The sequence below is a fragment of the Paracoccidioides lutzii genome, assembly GCF_000150705.2.
Source record: "Paracoccidioides lutzii Pb01 unplaced genomic scaffold supercont2.1, whole genome shotgun sequence".
In the NCBI taxonomy this organism is placed as follows: Eukaryota; Fungi; Ascomycota; class Eurotiomycetes; order Onygenales; family Ajellomycetaceae; genus Paracoccidioides; species Paracoccidioides lutzii.
The window spans coordinates 1,273,531-1,289,559 of NW_015440947.1; the positions used below are offsets into that span (position 1 = coordinate 1,273,531).

A 16,029-nucleotide genomic window follows, 5' to 3' on the forward strand; every position below is an offset into this window, starting at 1 on the left:
CCGTCGCAAGGATTGATAGTGAGGAAGGCGCCTATGAGCCATATAGTTTCACTCCTCAACGGCGGAAATCGGTGAGAAGCGAAAAATGGGTTGACGAAGATGATTTTATAGTGGATGATTTGAACGAAATGGTACTGCTACCGTCCTTCCAGAGGAAAATTTGGAATGAAAAAAATAAAATTCTGCCAGGCCAACCTTTACGTGCCTTCCCTTACTCCGAGAATTGGACTGGGCTGTACGAGTTGGCTGCTGCGGCTGTTACTTGTCTGAAAGGGAGTCGGGGAGGGTTGGCATTGAACAGAGCTGAGAAGAAAGGTAAATCTTTTGATAGCTGGTTGGAAAATATGAGTGACCATATGGGAGATTGGGCAGTGAGGGATTCAGAATCATCGCCAAACTCCAGAACACTGTTAGTGTATCAGCCTTCCTTTCCTTTTTGCTGTTATCTTTTTAATCGTGAAAAAAATTCTAGGCTTGAAATTCTTCCATCTCCTCCTTCCCTGGATGACATTGATCGTAACACGAACGATTTCGATCAGATTTTAAGAACCTTTTCAGATTCAGCGCAAACCCTCTTAGCGGGATACCGAATCACCTGTGTCCCGATGCCATATTCCCCATCCGCCTGCGTTTCGGTGTCTGATTCCAATTCCGCTCATGAAACACCGGCCAGCGTCACTAAGCTATATGATTCTCTGGTCCACAACTGGCTTTTCCGACTCCCCGGGGACGTCCCAAATAAGATTCGAATGGCCAAAGAGAAAATGATACGTAATATCGTCATGCAATTGATCCTGTCAAGAATCATTATCACCAGACGACCAGATGTTGAACTATCAGATTCCCATCACATCTCCGAGTCCGAAGACCTCTATTCTTATCTCCCCTCATCAGCACCAGCATCAATCGAACCCTTGCCCCAGTCGAAAAATCCCACCTTAACCGTCACTTCCTCTACTGGGCACACCGGATTAGACACAGATAGTTTCTTGCCCACATCTTCCCAGGCCGCTACCACAGCCACCACTACCGACACAACCCCAACCCCAGGCACCTCTGCACAACCACAAACCCTTTACTCAACCTTACGCCTCTACACAGCCCTAAAACCCCAACAACCCCCCACCCTCCCCCGCCGCATAACCTCCACCCTCTCGCACTGGAAACTCGGCACAGACCCCTCAACCTACAACTGGCGAGCAGCCGTCCACCGCCTCCGTGAAGAAGAAATGGAAATCGAAAGTCAAAGCGCCAGTCTGCGGCGGAAGAGGCGCGAGAGGCGCAGGCTGCAAAAACAACAGTCGCAATCGCAACAGAGTCTGGGTGTCAATGTTGATTCGTACGCGGCTTCATCTCTAGTTTCCGGGTCTCAGGTGCCTGTTGTGAGGATGTCGGGGAGACAGAGCCAGAGGGTGGGGCAGAGTCAGGAGTCTGGGTCGTTGTTGGGGAGTGGGATGGGCATTGGTGCACCGGCTGTGCTGAGTAGTCAGGGTATGGAGGAGGTGGATGTGCCGATGACGCGGGTTGAGAAGGGGTTGATTGGGGGGAGGAAGGCTGTGAAGGGGAGGAAGAAGAACAGGGCGGCGGGGTTTTAGGGGGAGCGGTGCGTCAAGGTTAAATCTTATGGTTATATGGTTGTATTATTATAATTTAGGAGAGATAAGGGACTGCTTAGACATCTAATATCTACTTTTCGTTTTCGTTTCTCTTTTGGATTTGCAAACCATTTCTTTTTAATTTGGTATATAGAAACAACGAACGCCCAGGCACGTTCATATACGTGCTTTTGAACTAACTAATGGATCACCTTCATGTGACCCCCCTTCATCTAAATCCATTCATATTCACCAAATCATTAAATATGCTCAACAAATCAAAAGATCAAGCTTCTAATCAAGAAGGAAGGCTTCTCTTAGCCATTGAGGCCTATAAAACGGGTCAAATTTCATATATTACGACTGCTGCCAAAACGTACGACGTTCCACCCTCGACCTTACGCGATCGAATCAAGGGAGTCAAAACACGTTCAAATGCTCAACTTTCTTACAGAAAGCTGAATTCCATAGAGGAAGAATCTCTAGTCCAATGGATAATATCCATGGATGAGAGAGGTCCAGCCTCCTCGAATTGAAAATGTATGTAATATGGCGGATTTACTACTTTTTACCCGAGTTAAACCTACTGGAGGAGAAAAATGGGTTCAAAGATTCATTACACATCGTAAGGAACTAAAGGCTAGATTCTCACGTAAATACAACTACGAGCGAGCTTTATGTGAAGATCCCAAGATTGTACGAGAGTGGTTTCAACGGGTGAAGAATACGATAGAGAGATATGGCATTGCGGATGAGGATATCTACAACTTTGATGAGACTGGCTTTCAAATGGGGGTTATGTCAAGAGCCAAGGTGGTGAGTGGGTCTGAGAAACATGGCTGCCCAGTGTTTTTACAGGGTGACTGTTATTGAGGGAGTCAACTCAATAGGCTAAGGGACACCAGCTAGCCATGCACAATGCTGCTATCTTAACAAAGGAAAATAAGGAGCTGAGAGCTGCAATTGAGAAGAAAAAGCGCAAGAAGGGGCAAGCTCGTACGCTTATAGCTCAGAATGGAGCTCTAACAGCTGAGGAAGAAATAGCTACGGTTCAAGCAATTGATCAAACCGTACATGGGGGGTAGAGGAATTAAAGGCTCTGCCACGCTGCAGCAAGTGTAATATAGTTGGTCATACTGCTAGAAGCTGCCAACAGACCTAAGGAATAGATCTATATAAATTATATGAGAAATTCTAGTTTGGTGGTTGCTTAATTCCTCAATTTGACTGGGTTTGAGGTGGGAGGCTATCCGCTCGGTGATAGATTAGTTACGTTAAAACTTTTACGCTTAAACTAAACTCTTCACATTCTCAACATCAGTGGATTTGTTTCAAGACATTCCCCACTTCGTCTATATACCATATCCACATCAATTGACACAGATAAAACGATCTCAATTGCACAATTGCACACTACCTATCTAAACTGAGACAATTTAACAAAATCCCAAAATGCCATACAACAACCACCAACAAGAACGCAAAAAAAAAAAAAAAAGAGGCAAGGAAAATCCACGCAAGCCAACCCATGCACCCAATGCAGCCCAAGCTAAGTAATATCAACATGAAAATGCGCCAGGATATCCGCGTTTCCTTCCCTCCTCATCGGGTTTGTTTCGAGCTATTTACGTTCCCATCCCATCATATCAGCGAATCCCTATCCATTCTACTGACTCCTTTCTAAGATGTATAACCTCCTTCATTATCCCGGCGCACCCGTACACGGATCGCACGCAGATTATGTGGGTATGTGTATCAAAACAGATCCATTCTTCGCATATCGAAGTTTACTGTGTTAAGTTCGCTTAACAACCCGCCGGTGGGTGGGAAGAAGAGAGGGGTTAAAATCATGGCGTTTTCCCATGGACCTCAGCCGAAGGGATAGCGGAAGATTCTGCGAAGTTGTGTTGTATGAAAAAAAAAAAAAAAAAAAAAAAAAAAAAAAAAAAAAAAAAAAAAAAACTGGCCTGGGGGTAATGACCAGTGGACGAATGCAGATATGGTAAAAAGGTGGACAGGGTTTGTCTCTCACAGAGAGGCTGTCCATTCGTCACTGACGACTGTTGTCGAGCTGTGTTTCCACCCTCGCGTATATAAATGCTCCATCGCTCCATCCTTATCGTTCGTATGTTGCTTGCGTTCTCAAGCGAAGAACCACCCAGGCCGTTGGGTTCGTTTTCGATGTGTACAAATCATGTAAAAAACAATTCTTCCAGAGAGGTTATTGGTGATACACACACCAGCCCATTCATCTGTGTCCAAATATGTCAATCTCATCAACATCATCGTCTTCCTCATCTTCCGTGTCTTCTTGCCGTTCATCATCATCGGTATCTTCTTCGGAGCCATCAGTAGCAGTCTCGCTCTCGTCTTCGAGCACCACCACATCGTCATCGTCCTTACCACCACTAAATATTCCAAATGTAGGCCTGGAAGACTTGCTGCCCCAAAAGTCGATATCATCATTGTCGTTATTTGCGGGCTTGTTGCTGTCGCCGGAGTCCCCGGAGTCCGTAGGTGACCAAACAGATACACTTCCTCGATAAAGGCCGAAATAATTCCCTATCATTGCCGGCACGGTTCTCAGGGGCATAGTAGAGAAGGATCGTCGGTAGCTTGGAGCTTGTTCCGTGGGTTGGGTGGGTCCGAGAGTCGTATCACTTGCCGGAACTGATCTTGAGAAAGCCGGCGGTATTGTGCCTTCCGTTATTGTGTGATTTTCATCAGGGCTTTGTGGTAATCTAGCCATGCGGATTGGTATGGTCAGGTTTCGAGATGCTTCCCGACCTTCATATTCACGACTAGTGTTACCATTGCCACTATCAGAACCAGTGAGGAGACGTATTTGCGTAGTGTTGTAAGAGTAACATCTGCGATAATTCCAATCAGCAAAAAAATTCAGTTATCCAAATGAGAATCTTCTTACATTTCACATTTTAACCCTAACCAATGATATTGAACCGCGGACTTCGCGGAACAGTCGTTACAAGATATTAGCGCTCTTGTATCTCTGAAATCCGGAGGCATTGGCTGGTCTGATATTGTGCGGTCAAGGTTTCTGAAGTGGGCCTCCATATTTGCAATAGTTTTACTGCAAATAGGACAGCGATATGATGTTTTGGAGTATTGAGAAAAGCACTTTTGATGTATGCTATGTCCGCATTTCATGAATATGACTGCCTCGGGAGACGTAAACATATAATCACCACATATCGGACAGTCGCACTGCGTGGATCGTTCGATGCATCTGTGGGTTTGCTGTATAGATACGGGAATGCATACAGAGCAGGTCTAGTTGGACGTCAGTAAACCCCAAACTCCGTGTACAGGGCCAGGAGATATACCTTGCAGTGATAATAGTCCTTTCCAATTCCTTGACCGATACGGCATATCCCACAGTCGTTGCAGTGGTATATACTCTTCTCGGTGTCGTTATCCCAGAGTTTACAGACTGAGCAGTAGTAGCTAGCAGCTTGAACACCGCACGATTTACACCATTGCCCAGCCGGCTGGGGGGTACTGCAAACCATGCAAAGCATGTTCTGAGTCGCTCTTCGATTTAAAGTGTGATCTTCCTCTTGGTCATGGCAAAATCTGCAAGTATACCATCTCTTGCATGCGTAGCATTGGAGCTTTACCCTCCTCTTATAATGTCGACAGCCTAATTGGAAAATTTCCTCTTCCACTGCGTCGTCATTTGGGAGCTCCTTCGAGAACGAAGGCATATTCTCACCAGAAAATTCTGACGAGTCATGTCGCGTAGCGAAACTAGGTTGCAGATCCTCATCGGTGAGATAATAGGGAAACGCGTTTGAAGAGGCAGACACGGTCAATGAGGGAGTCAGGGGGAAGCGACCGGAAGAACGTTTGCTACGTGACAGAGGCGTCCATGGGCGTTCTTGACCATGGGAACTAGAGGGTGAATGTGGCTGGAAGGACTGACCATGTCTATTATTCAGCGATGAATTGTAATTTTCCGTCATAAGTCCATGAATCAATCTGGCCTTTTCCGCGTTAGAAACTGCTGCGTCCCGTATATTGTGTATCTTTTCCCTTAACGTGCTCATGCCATCATCCTCCGGTAGCGTTCTATATTTCCCGGCCAAAATGATATCTAATCCAGCGTATGGGTCATCGCTTTGGCCGCTTTCTCTTTCATTGGATCCTCTAGATTGTAGTCCTCCTCCTGCCCTAGGATTACAGTCAACGGCGCTAGATGAGGCAATCGCTGGTGTAGGTGTTGATCTTGGAGTCTGACTCCCTGCATCAACTCGATCCAACGAAGACCCAACTTCACTGCCGGTTCCCCCGAGTGCTGATTCCATCAGAGAATGGGGAGATAGGCGCAATGAATCTCTAACATCGATTTCAGAATGGCCAGAGGTGTTCACGTACTCATCATGAGAGCGAGGGGAATATGATCTTTCCTCCGGGGCAGCACTCGAGGCCGCACGGTCGAGCGGTATTCCACTCTCTTCAATGGTGCGATGAGTATTGGTCACGTCAGCGCCATCTGCTGGAGATGGAGATTCGACATTTTCTGACTGAGGAAACAGGATTTCAAGACCAGCAGCATGTGGGGGATTTGACGACTCTTGCCGTTGGCGGACTCTCCGTAGCACCGGTTCGGGTAGGAAGGAAGAAATATAGCTGCTCATTAGGCAGGAGGACAAGAGCTCGCAGATACAGCAGTTTTCATTTATATATATATATATATATATATATATATATACATATACATATAGGTATATCTCCAATTCCTCACATTTCAGCTCCAGCGGTGGGCAGTCTGTTGGTCGTTGTAGTTGGGAAGGTTAAAAAGTCGAGTTTGTCGCCTCGAAGCAGCATGTGAACATTTGACTTGTCAATGACGCAGCGGCTGCTTAGTGATCCATTTGGGTAACTAACTAGTTAGTTAACTAATGTAATCCACCCCCGAGCGAACCACACCCCTGAGTGAACCATCAAAATCCAAAAAAGCTTCAACTTTATAACCCACCCACTTCAACGCGTGAGAATGCCACCAATTCGCAATAAAAATGTCAGAAACTCTATAGAAATAGAGGGAAGAATTGAACTCATGATAAAAGCTTTAAAAAATAATGAAATTACCTCAATTCATGAAGCTGCATGTCTTCATGAGGTCTCATATGCTATTCTACACCATAGACTTAATGGCTGACCTGCACGCGTGAATCTACGCGCAAATTCAATCAAATTAACTGAGTCTGAAGAGAATCAGCTAGTTCAATGAATTCTAGATCTGGCAAAACAAGGAATACCCCCTCTGTCAGCATTTGTTGAGAATATGGCCAATCATCTTCTTAAACTCCAGCATTCAACCTCCGCCTCAACCTCTGCCCCCCAGGTTGGCAAGAACTGGATCTGCAAGCTGATTAAACACTGTACAGAGCTTCATTGCCACTATTCCAGACACTATAATCATGAGTGAGCTAAATGTGAGGATATAAGAGTTATTCAGGCTTGGTTTAAGACCTTGGAGGATACAATTGCTGAGCATGGGATTGTGTCTGAAGATATATACAACTTTGATGAGACTGGGTTTGCAATGGGGCTCTGTGCCACTACTAAGGTTATTACTAGTAGTGAGTGCTATGGCTGGGCAAAGCTTCTACAGCCTGGAAATCAGGAATGGATGACTGTGATTGAGGCAGTCAACACATCAGGCTGGGCCTTGCCTTCATATGTGATTCTTAAGGGTCAGAAGCTACAGGAAGGCTGGTTTGATGGGCTTCCAGATGGCTGGAGGCTTGATGTTAGCCCTAATGACTGGACTACAGATGAGATAGGAGTTAAATGGCTTACTAGGCTGTTTATTCCTGCTGCAAATCCACACAGAATTGGCACTTATCTTCTTATCCTGGATGGGCATGGCAGTCATCTTACCCCAGAATTTGACTACATCTGCAAGGAGAATAAGATTATTCCTCTCTGCATGCCAGCATATTCCTCACATCTCTTGCAGTCACTAGATGTGAGTGTTTTTGCAGTTTTGAAACATGTGTACAGCAGTCTTGTTGAACAGTGAATGCAGCTTGAATTCAATATCATTAAGAAGACAGACTTCCTAGATGCCTACCCTGCAGTGCATATGGAAGCTTTTAAAGCTCAAAACATTCAAAGTGACTTCAGAGCTACTGGTATAGTGTCATTTGAACCAGACCAGGTCATTCAGCAGCTAGATATTCAACTCTGAATTCCTACCCCCCCAGCCAGCAGATCAAGCAATTCAACCTCATTCTCAGTGCTTCAAACACCTAGCAATCCACAGGAATTGCAACAGCAGGTCAAGAAGGTCAAAAGCTTTATGAAGGGTCAGCAGTCTCAAGGTTTAGTGGAAGACCTTGATCAAATTATCAAGGCCTGTGAATATGGGATGGTCAACACCACTATTATGAAGAAGCAATATCAGGATATATTCAATGCAAATGAGAAAGAGAAGCAAAAATGCAAGAGATCTGCCTGAAGAATTCAACAAGAAGGATGTTTAATCAGACAGGAAGCTACTCAGCTTGTTATTCCAGCTGCTGCACTCATTGAACAGCCAGTCATTCAACCCCCTGTGCCTCCATCTGCAGAACCTTGATCACACTCAGGAGTTTCACAACAGTGCAGCAATTGCAATTTGCCTGGTCATAAGAGAACAAGATGCCCCAATTCTAGTGTAAATTAATTTAATTTAATAAGGCATTGTTGATATGGATATTTCAGGTTAAATTCTAGCTAGTTGAAATATGATGATTTTGGTGGTTCGCTCGGGGGTGGATTACGTTAGTTAACCAGTAACTACAACTGGAAGTATCTGAGCTGGAAAATAGCGAACAACGAAGGGCGGTTTACAAAATATGCTTTATCATGGTTATTAGAAACAAGCCTAGATTGGTATAGATAGCTGGGATAAATTATGTGTAAATATGTATTTATTATATGTTGCTTGGAGTTGTGATCTAGCAGAGCAGTGATACAGGTCTATGTGCAATACAGACAAGGATGTTCTGTGCTGCTTTTCGAGGCTGCCCTCTTCATGTAGCATGAATAGATTCTAATATTAGCAGGCCTTCCGGATTGAGATATATAATCTTTGTCGTCTGGGACTGGAGACGCAATCCGTTCTCCAGCTATTATTTATAGATGTCTAAGGAGGGATGTTCTCATTTAAGACATAGACCCAGGCTTTCATTTAGCATCTTCAAGGTCATGTCAAATGGTCTGTAGGCCGTAGATATCATCTGGGAACGGGTTCCGGTTGTAACATCAAAACTAGGAATCGTCATTAGATATGGACAGAGGATATAAAAACACAGACCCAGATAGTTTGCCCCAGAATGAATCTTACAGCTTGGTATCCCTCTGACCAACAAACTGAGGCTGCTGCCAGAATCTGACATGCAACAGATTTTTAACAATTTTGTGTTCGGTGCTGGTAGACTTGGACGCAAGTCGAAGAAAGTTGAGAGTGTTCACAATCCTTTGCGGGTCAAATTCATCGGGCGTGCCTCGTCTAAACGACTTCCGGAGGTTCAGGCGGAGGACGTAGCGGCCCGGCTTTGCGTATCGTATAGACTGCAAGCCTGTTCTATATAGATGGCGGTATGCATGGACTATGGCACGGCTACGGGACTGGGCCTCGAGAGCTGCTACGGTAAGGGTCGTCTTGGCGGAAAATGAGCACGAGTCAATTTCGAACAGGAAGAAAAGCACGAAAAGCCAATAGAGCAATAATAGTAATAATACAGACCGCAGTAGACATGAAAGCGTCAGTCGCAATTGTCTGGATTTTAGACAATCTCATTCAGGTTCATTCTCCAAGATAACCGAGTCAAGTTGAATCAAACATGGGCAACGGACGGGAATAGAGCCTCAACGATAAAGGAAAAACCGCAGCTAGCTGAAGCTATTTACTGGCAGCTTTCTCTTTTTCGAAATTATTAGAGTTGCCAGCCCTGTGGGACTTAAAATGTACTGTGCATGGACAGTACAATCCAAGGTGCTTCCTCTCTCAGGCCTGCTGGCTCAGTGGATGGAAATAATTCTCGCTTCCTGCAAGGACAAAGACGACAAGAATGCCAAGATATTACTCGGTTCTGACTGTGCACCGAGTCACAGGACCTTGCAGCCCAATCTTTTGGGCTGCTCTGAGGTGCACTTGGGCACGCAAGCGCACACTCAGGGCATAACTTGGGCCATAACTTGGGGGCGTTCTAATTCCTGAAACTAAAAGGCAAGGCTGTTTATGGGATGAAACTTTTGAACTACGTTTACAGTTGACGTAGAATCACTCTCTCAAAACCATGATCAATTCTGGTCACCATCTAAAATAAACGGTCGACTGTGTGTGCACACTCTGCACATAGTTTACATCAGTGGCCACTTTTACTCATACATCGCTATTCAACCTCACCACCCTCAGCACCAGGGTTAGGGGTAGGTTGGGATTGGGATTATGGGTTAGGGTTAATAAGAGTAACGGCCTGAGAAATATGATGAAATCAGCTATCAAGAGCATGTAAATAGAGTGGTAATATGACTAGTGTAATTGTGTAGTTTTGATGTGGGGTCTTGCATACCGAAGGTTTTTCCGGCCGAATTTCAAAACCCTTTGCACCTTTTTATAAGCCGCCTCACTCCAACCATCAGGCTTTCTTTCAATATCTCCCCTCAACCTCAGCCTCTCTTCTCATCTCAACAACACCACTTCATCAGCCATCGTTTTCTTTCAACGACGGCTTCTGTACAGCTCAGAAAATAGAGCCTTTGCGTATCTATAATTATGCTGGGAATGCATATCTGTATTTGTTGATTCTCAGCGTCCGTTCATGTTCATGTGTACGGTTCAAGTACACACTGGTTATCTACGTTTTCTGTTTCTGCCAATATCATCACTCCGTGAATCTATAATCATCCCTCTCTACTATCAGCACCCCAGCTGTGACCTATTTCTGTTTTGTGAAGAGTATGTGTTAGTTTAAGAATTATTAACCACATCGTGTGAATATTCTATCCCATTTTCGCTTAGGATGACCCGGGTCGTCGCTCGAGCCACGTCGGCACATGCCGTACGGGCTCGTAGCCGGTTATCAAAACCCAGGATCCGGAAACATAAGATTATTATGGAGAGTATTACCCAGGAGAAGAAGAAACTCCGCAGTGTCGTATGTGACTCACTTAGCAAGGACTCCGATTTACCAACTTCCCAGTCTAACACCAAGAGACACAGATCTCCTTCGAAGCCAAGGCTCCTCCAGGCTACACTTTTATTCCAGCTGGGAACCCTCAGTTTACTAATGCTTGCAAGGAAATGTGTCGCAAGGATGGGCTCCAAGTTTTTGCAGTTTCGGTCAGTTGCGATTTCGCCCTCTTTTCCCTAGGGTGTCGTTTCTCAGCTAACGTCGAACTAGACAACCCCTCACCAACGGATGCACGACCTTTCGCAACAGGTCCATAGGATTGGCTATCATTTCCCTAGTGTTGTTGTAGCTACGATTTGTATGGAAAGAGGTTTATTTCTGTCGTCGACAGGAAAAGTTGTCCCATATCATGCCTCGGCCCAAAACCCCGCAGGCATTCGTGGACAAGAAAAACGAGCCGATTCGGAGGTGTCCCAAAATACAATAAACGTGGAGGCAAGGGATGCAATAAAGGATTTATTCCCTAATATCCCAACGAAGGATTTAAATCGAATTATTAAAACGGCTTTCCAGAAGGTATTGTTCCTTCCTGACTTGGCGTTCGTCGCTGACATTCCATTAGGGTAAACGAAAAGTTGGGACTGCTGTTGAACTTCCGCTCGCCCGCCGTGTACAATTAGCCGTTGTAGCTCATATTCGCCATCTCTATACTGACTATGATCGACTACTTAAGGTAACTTCCTTCCAAGATGCCAGAGCAGCCGTTGAAGAGCCGTGCCTTGCAAAGCTTGTTCAATGGCGAGGAGATGACGAAAATGGAAAGACTGTTTTGGAAGATGTCTTCCGCGAAGTTATTGTTATCTCTGATGATGAGGATGATGATGAGAGTGACCTCACTGAGGAGGGTTTCGCCAGAGATGACCGCAACTCAAGTGTGGAGGTCGTGTCGAGTAATGCCCTGGCCGGGGAGATTCAAACTAGACCTGTGAATTATGGAAATCTTCCTGCTGCTGAGCGTGAGGCTGCCCAGGACTTTTCTGAGGATGAGGCCCCAACTGGATTTAGATTCATACCTCAGCCTCACCGAAGGAAGAAAACTACAAACAAGAAAAGGCCTGACCGTAGAGGCTTTAGTCGATACCAAGCATGGGATCGAGCCCGCGACAGGTACAGAGATGGTGAATATCTACCTAACATGGCTAGGGCGGACGATCGTGTAGCTCAACGCTACTCTCTTCCTCCAGCCACCCATGATCCGTTAATAGAAACAAGCAGAATAAACATCGACCACCCAAGACCTGCAGCCCATGAGTCGACTGCTGGCGTACCATATTTGATGCGACCGTTTGACCCAAATAATGAGGCACGCTTCTACCACCAGCTCAACACTTTCGATCGTCCGTCTCTGGGTAACCGGCCGCTTCTGCTCGAAGCCCATGTCAGTCCACCCCGTAAAGTAACAGCCCCCCCAAGGCATGATGTATATGCTGCACTTAGCTTGCTACGTTGCTAGTTGTACTAACTAGAATCATTTTGTCATGAATTAGAAAACTCGACCTGTGCCACCTGATCGTATTCAGTTGGCTGACGGCGCTATATTTGAGAGAGCTAACAAGATCCCATTCCCTGAGTGTGAGAGGATAGTTCCACAACCACCCGATTTGTCGCCTGTCTTCATCTCTTCCAATGGACCACCAGCGCGTCCCGAGGAAAGAATGTACCGCATGCCTATTGGTGGTTTGTATTCTCCTTCACACCGTGGAGCGGATATAAGTGAGTACCAAGAACACCGTGACCGTGTTCTGCCGTCAATTGAGGGACCAGAGCCACCTAGCCAGTGCAGAAACCAAGCAGTGGATCACCCGGATCTTCATCGACGACGGGTCCCAGATGAATTTCAACATTACCACATGAAACCAACCAAACCTCACATTGAGGAGGTTTCAGGCAGGATGAACATAATTAATATTAACGAAAACAGACCCATCTTTCCTCAAAAGAGACAGCGAGTAGAACGTAATACTATTCGTGATATATCTCCCATGATAAGAAGCCAAGATGGAAACCTTTTATCCTTGCAACAGGGGCAATACAATCCCCCAAATTATCGTAACCAAGGTCCTTCGGAAGTTTCATGTTCTTACGTTGAGCAACAGTTTTTCCCCTCTGATGAACGTCTTGAAGGCCCAGCCCGCCATCCTGAGCGAATATCAATTGGTACTGAAAGGCATTTTGATAATATTCCCCACAGTGCGCATTTTCCTAGTGTTCTTTCTGATCGTCCCGAACATGGACGTCGCTATGGAGTTCCACCTCTCCATGAACACCGTCACGGAATTTCCAGTCAAAATCTTTTAGAATCTCCTCACTTTATGTCTAAACCTACTGAATCCGGCTATATGGTCAGGTCTAACGATCGACTCGTCAGACCTGACCGTCTTTCCAATTTCGATCGTCGTCAACCTCATCTTGCTGACCATGAAGACTTTGTGGACCCAAGAGGCCCAAGCTTAGTTGTCAACGACGCTAGACGTCCATATGTTGTCCCACAAGACTTGCTGCCTGTTAGGCGAAACTTTCTCCCTGATGAAAATGGTCGAGTTTCTAATAATAATAAGTCTCACGACTTTGTGCGTCGTGTTAATTTGCAAGATGTAAATGAATCTTCCAGACAACAAGAATCACAAAGAAGGATAAAGGACCCTGTCAGCCCTCGCCACAACAGATATTTATCTGCTCGTGCAGAGCTGGGCGCATTCAAGGCATACGACCGAGTCCGAGCTGAGACTCAAGCGGATCGCCCTTATTCACCTCATCAAACATTTCCCTCTCAGGCCCCTCTCCCCGGGCCTCGTAGTACTTTTTATATTGGCCCAGACTCCCCAACACGAAGTGACCGCCCAACCTTGAATCTTCCCGAATCTTCCTCCTCTGCAGCCTTCCACCACCCTCCTCGGAATGTCCGGGTACCTATTGATGATGAACGGTATGCATTCAACACAAGATGTCAAGCACCTTCGATTTTCTCTCTATAAAGAATCTTTAGGTACGATTGATTAATCTCGATTGCTTCTTTTATTTTTCTCTTTTATGTTATTTTAAGACATTAACTTTCATCTAAACACTGGAATGTTAATAGGTATCGCAACGGTGAGATCCAACATCACACGGTAATTCGAGGGGCTAGCATGCGGAGAAGACCTGGAAGACGGCCGATATACTACGAAAGAATTCCACCGGAACGACCTAGCATTGTTCTGGGTGATTAATCAATGCTTTTTTCTTCAGTTACGCCGGCATGAGTTGCGCTTCTCTACTCGCTTACTTGTTTTATTTTCATCATTCAACACATGGATCATATGGATGGAGTTTTAGGTCTTGTGCCTGGTCTGGACGCGAATAGTAGATGGATAGACGGTTGTGGGACGGTGGATGGAAATCATTGTTAGGTCTGACGGAGTTTTGAGTCCAGACGGGTGTCAGGGGTTTATATTTTCCTTTTACCTCTCTTGGCAATACTGTATATGATACCCAATTTACCAGGAGCTGGTTAGATTTGAGTTGGTGTATGAATGCCTGTGAATAGTTTCTCTTATTCCTTTTTCCTTTGCGCTTGATGCCAACAGATCAAAATTTAGATTTCATATATCTTCCTGCATTCTTTAAAGCAAACAGTTTCCTGTGATATAGTCTTGTATGTTGCATAAAGCTTAGTTATCCTCGAGATGAAGATCAAATGATAACAGAGTATGAATACGAGCAAAATGTTCAAAGCCGAAATAGGAAAACAAGACAAAACAAGCAGAAATCAGGTCAGGTCAGGTCAGATATTGAAATCACCCATGCCAGTCCATACATACTGAAATACAGCACAAAGTAAATAATCATCATAGCATTAGCATTGAATCATCACATTGCCCTTGAAAAGGTACCCGTTCATCCATCAAATCCATCAAATCCAAATGAATCAACTGTTGAATGTTGTAGATATCAGTGGCCGTAAAAATAGCGACCAATCAGCCATGCACCTCCTTCCGGCCTTCGTTTCATTCCATCTCCATTCCATCCCAACCCACGCTCAATAAAGCCTTCGTAGGGAAGAAGAAAAAAGAAAGAAGTCCTCTGGAGCCCAACTCAGCGCCCCAGACGCTGCAGCTCCACTTTCAAACATCCTTCGGCTCGCCATCCGCCTCACCGCTATTCACAGTCTTGCCAGTCTTCTTGATGGTGCTTAGCACAGTGTCGTATTCGAGCGAAGGGTCCGCGACGACGGTGGCTGTTTGCGATTCCAAATTGACGGTGTAGGATTTCACTCCTGTTTTTTCTTGTTTTTGGAAATTAATTTTCTGGAGTTTTACACATATAGTTATACATGTGTGTGGGGCTTTGTTTTGATCTTGTAGACATGCTTGGTGAAATTGTATGTGCACGGGAGGGAGGTGGGGCCCTTCTTTGTTCTGAAAATGTAAAATTTACCCCGCGCAGTGATAGACAGGAGAGGGGAAGGGCAGGCAGGCCCTGTGAAGGGTGCAGGGTAGTTCTAAGCATGGTTGAAACATACCGTCGAGTTTCTTGAGGACGCGCTCGACGGCGCCGGAGCAGCCGCCGCAGCTCATGGAGATGTTGAATTTGTATTGATGTTCGACGGAAGCCATTGGGATGATTTGTCTTTTCTCTTCCTTCTCTTCCTTGTTTGCTTCCTTTTGATTTTTGACCTTTGCTTTAAGATTTGTTGAGTAAGCGCAGGTGGTTTTGTTTTGGAGAGAGCGGAGAGGGGGGAAGGATGGTGTTATATATATGCTGAGAAATGAAGGAATGGGGATGGGAGAGGAGAGGAAGATAGGATGGAATAGGATAGGACAAGGTATGTATTTCTAATCCATGGATAAAAAACTAGTTATATTTGTTTCTCTCAGCGGGCGCTGTTTATTTGTTCCTCAGCCCCCGATGCGTCCGGCTAATGGGCAAGGATTGGCTAGTATTTTCCACCAGAAACCAGGGACTTAGGATCTGCTAGTGAGATACGGACTGATAATGCACGCAAATCAGCTCACGATGGAGATGCTTCAAGATTATAAGATAGAGATGAAAAATGTGAAACAATGAACCTGGCCAGAGGACGATGGTTATAGTTATACAGGCGGTTTGGGAAGGGCCCAACCAATATGGCTACGCTTATTGCTGCTGATCTATTTTTAAGAGTGTTCAGCCCCCCAAGAGATCCCGTAACCCTATTTAACTTACCAGAACTCGGGGTTTCTCAACAGAACCAACAGCCAAGCCAC

At 45.3% G+C, this 16,029-nt stretch overlaps 5 protein-coding genes across 5 annotated transcripts in view; 2 read left to right on the forward strand and 3 right to left on the reverse strand.

Annotated features, from left to right (window-relative positions):
* The window catches only part of PAAG_11088 (hypothetical protein), a gene marked incomplete at both ends in the record, with an annotated part of 3,710 nt that extends 2,115 nt beyond the window's left edge, over positions 1 to 1,595 (forward strand). The window contains 2 exons of the mRNA XM_015846796.1: positions 28 to 409; positions 473 to 1,595. Of these exons, the coding sequence (XP_015703600.1) occupies positions 28 to 409; positions 473 to 1,595 (1,505 nt within the window). The remainder of the gene's footprint in view (positions 1 to 27; positions 410 to 472) is intronic.
* Positions 1,596 to 3,843: 2,248 nt separating this feature from the next.
* PAAG_00323 (RING finger and CHY zinc finger domain-containing protein) lies at positions 3,844 to 6,253 on the reverse strand (the record flags this gene model as incomplete). The annotated part of the gene is made up of 3 exons (XM_015843979.1): positions 3,844 to 4,465; positions 4,522 to 4,886; positions 4,940 to 6,253. 3 exons carry the CDS (start codon positions 6,251 to 6,253, stop codon positions 3,844 to 3,846), a joined length of 2,301 nt encoding a protein of 766 aa, XP_015700314.1.
* A 2,514-nt stretch (positions 6,254 to 8,767) lies between these two features.
* On the reverse strand, positions 8,768 to 9,366 carry PAAG_00324 (hypothetical protein; the record flags this gene model as incomplete). Its single annotated transcript, XM_015843980.1, has 3 exons — positions 8,768 to 8,876; positions 8,953 to 9,269; positions 9,355 to 9,366. The coding sequence occupies 3 exons, from the start codon at positions 9,364 to 9,366 to the stop codon at positions 8,768 to 8,770; spliced, it is 438 nt and encodes a 145-aa protein (XP_015700315.1).
* Positions 9,367 to 10,633: 1,267 nt separating this feature from the next.
* Positions 10,634 to 14,013, forward strand: PAAG_00325 (hypothetical protein; the record flags this gene model as incomplete). The annotated part of the gene is made up of 6 exons (XM_015843981.1): positions 10,634 to 10,768; positions 10,834 to 10,953; positions 11,015 to 11,320; positions 11,367 to 12,182; positions 12,292 to 13,730; positions 13,884 to 14,013. 6 exons carry the CDS (start codon positions 10,634 to 10,636, stop codon positions 14,011 to 14,013), a joined length of 2,946 nt encoding a protein of 981 aa, XP_015700316.1.
* Positions 14,014 to 14,907: 894 nt separating this feature from the next.
* PAAG_00326 (hypothetical protein) lies at positions 14,908 to 15,399 on the reverse strand (the record flags this gene model as incomplete). The annotated part of the gene is made up of 2 exons (XM_002797741.2): positions 14,908 to 15,059; positions 15,306 to 15,399. The coding sequence occupies 2 exons, from the start codon at positions 15,397 to 15,399 to the stop codon at positions 14,908 to 14,910; spliced, it is 246 nt and encodes an 81-aa protein (XP_002797787.1).
* Between the last annotated feature and the right edge of the window lie 630 nt (positions 15,400 to 16,029).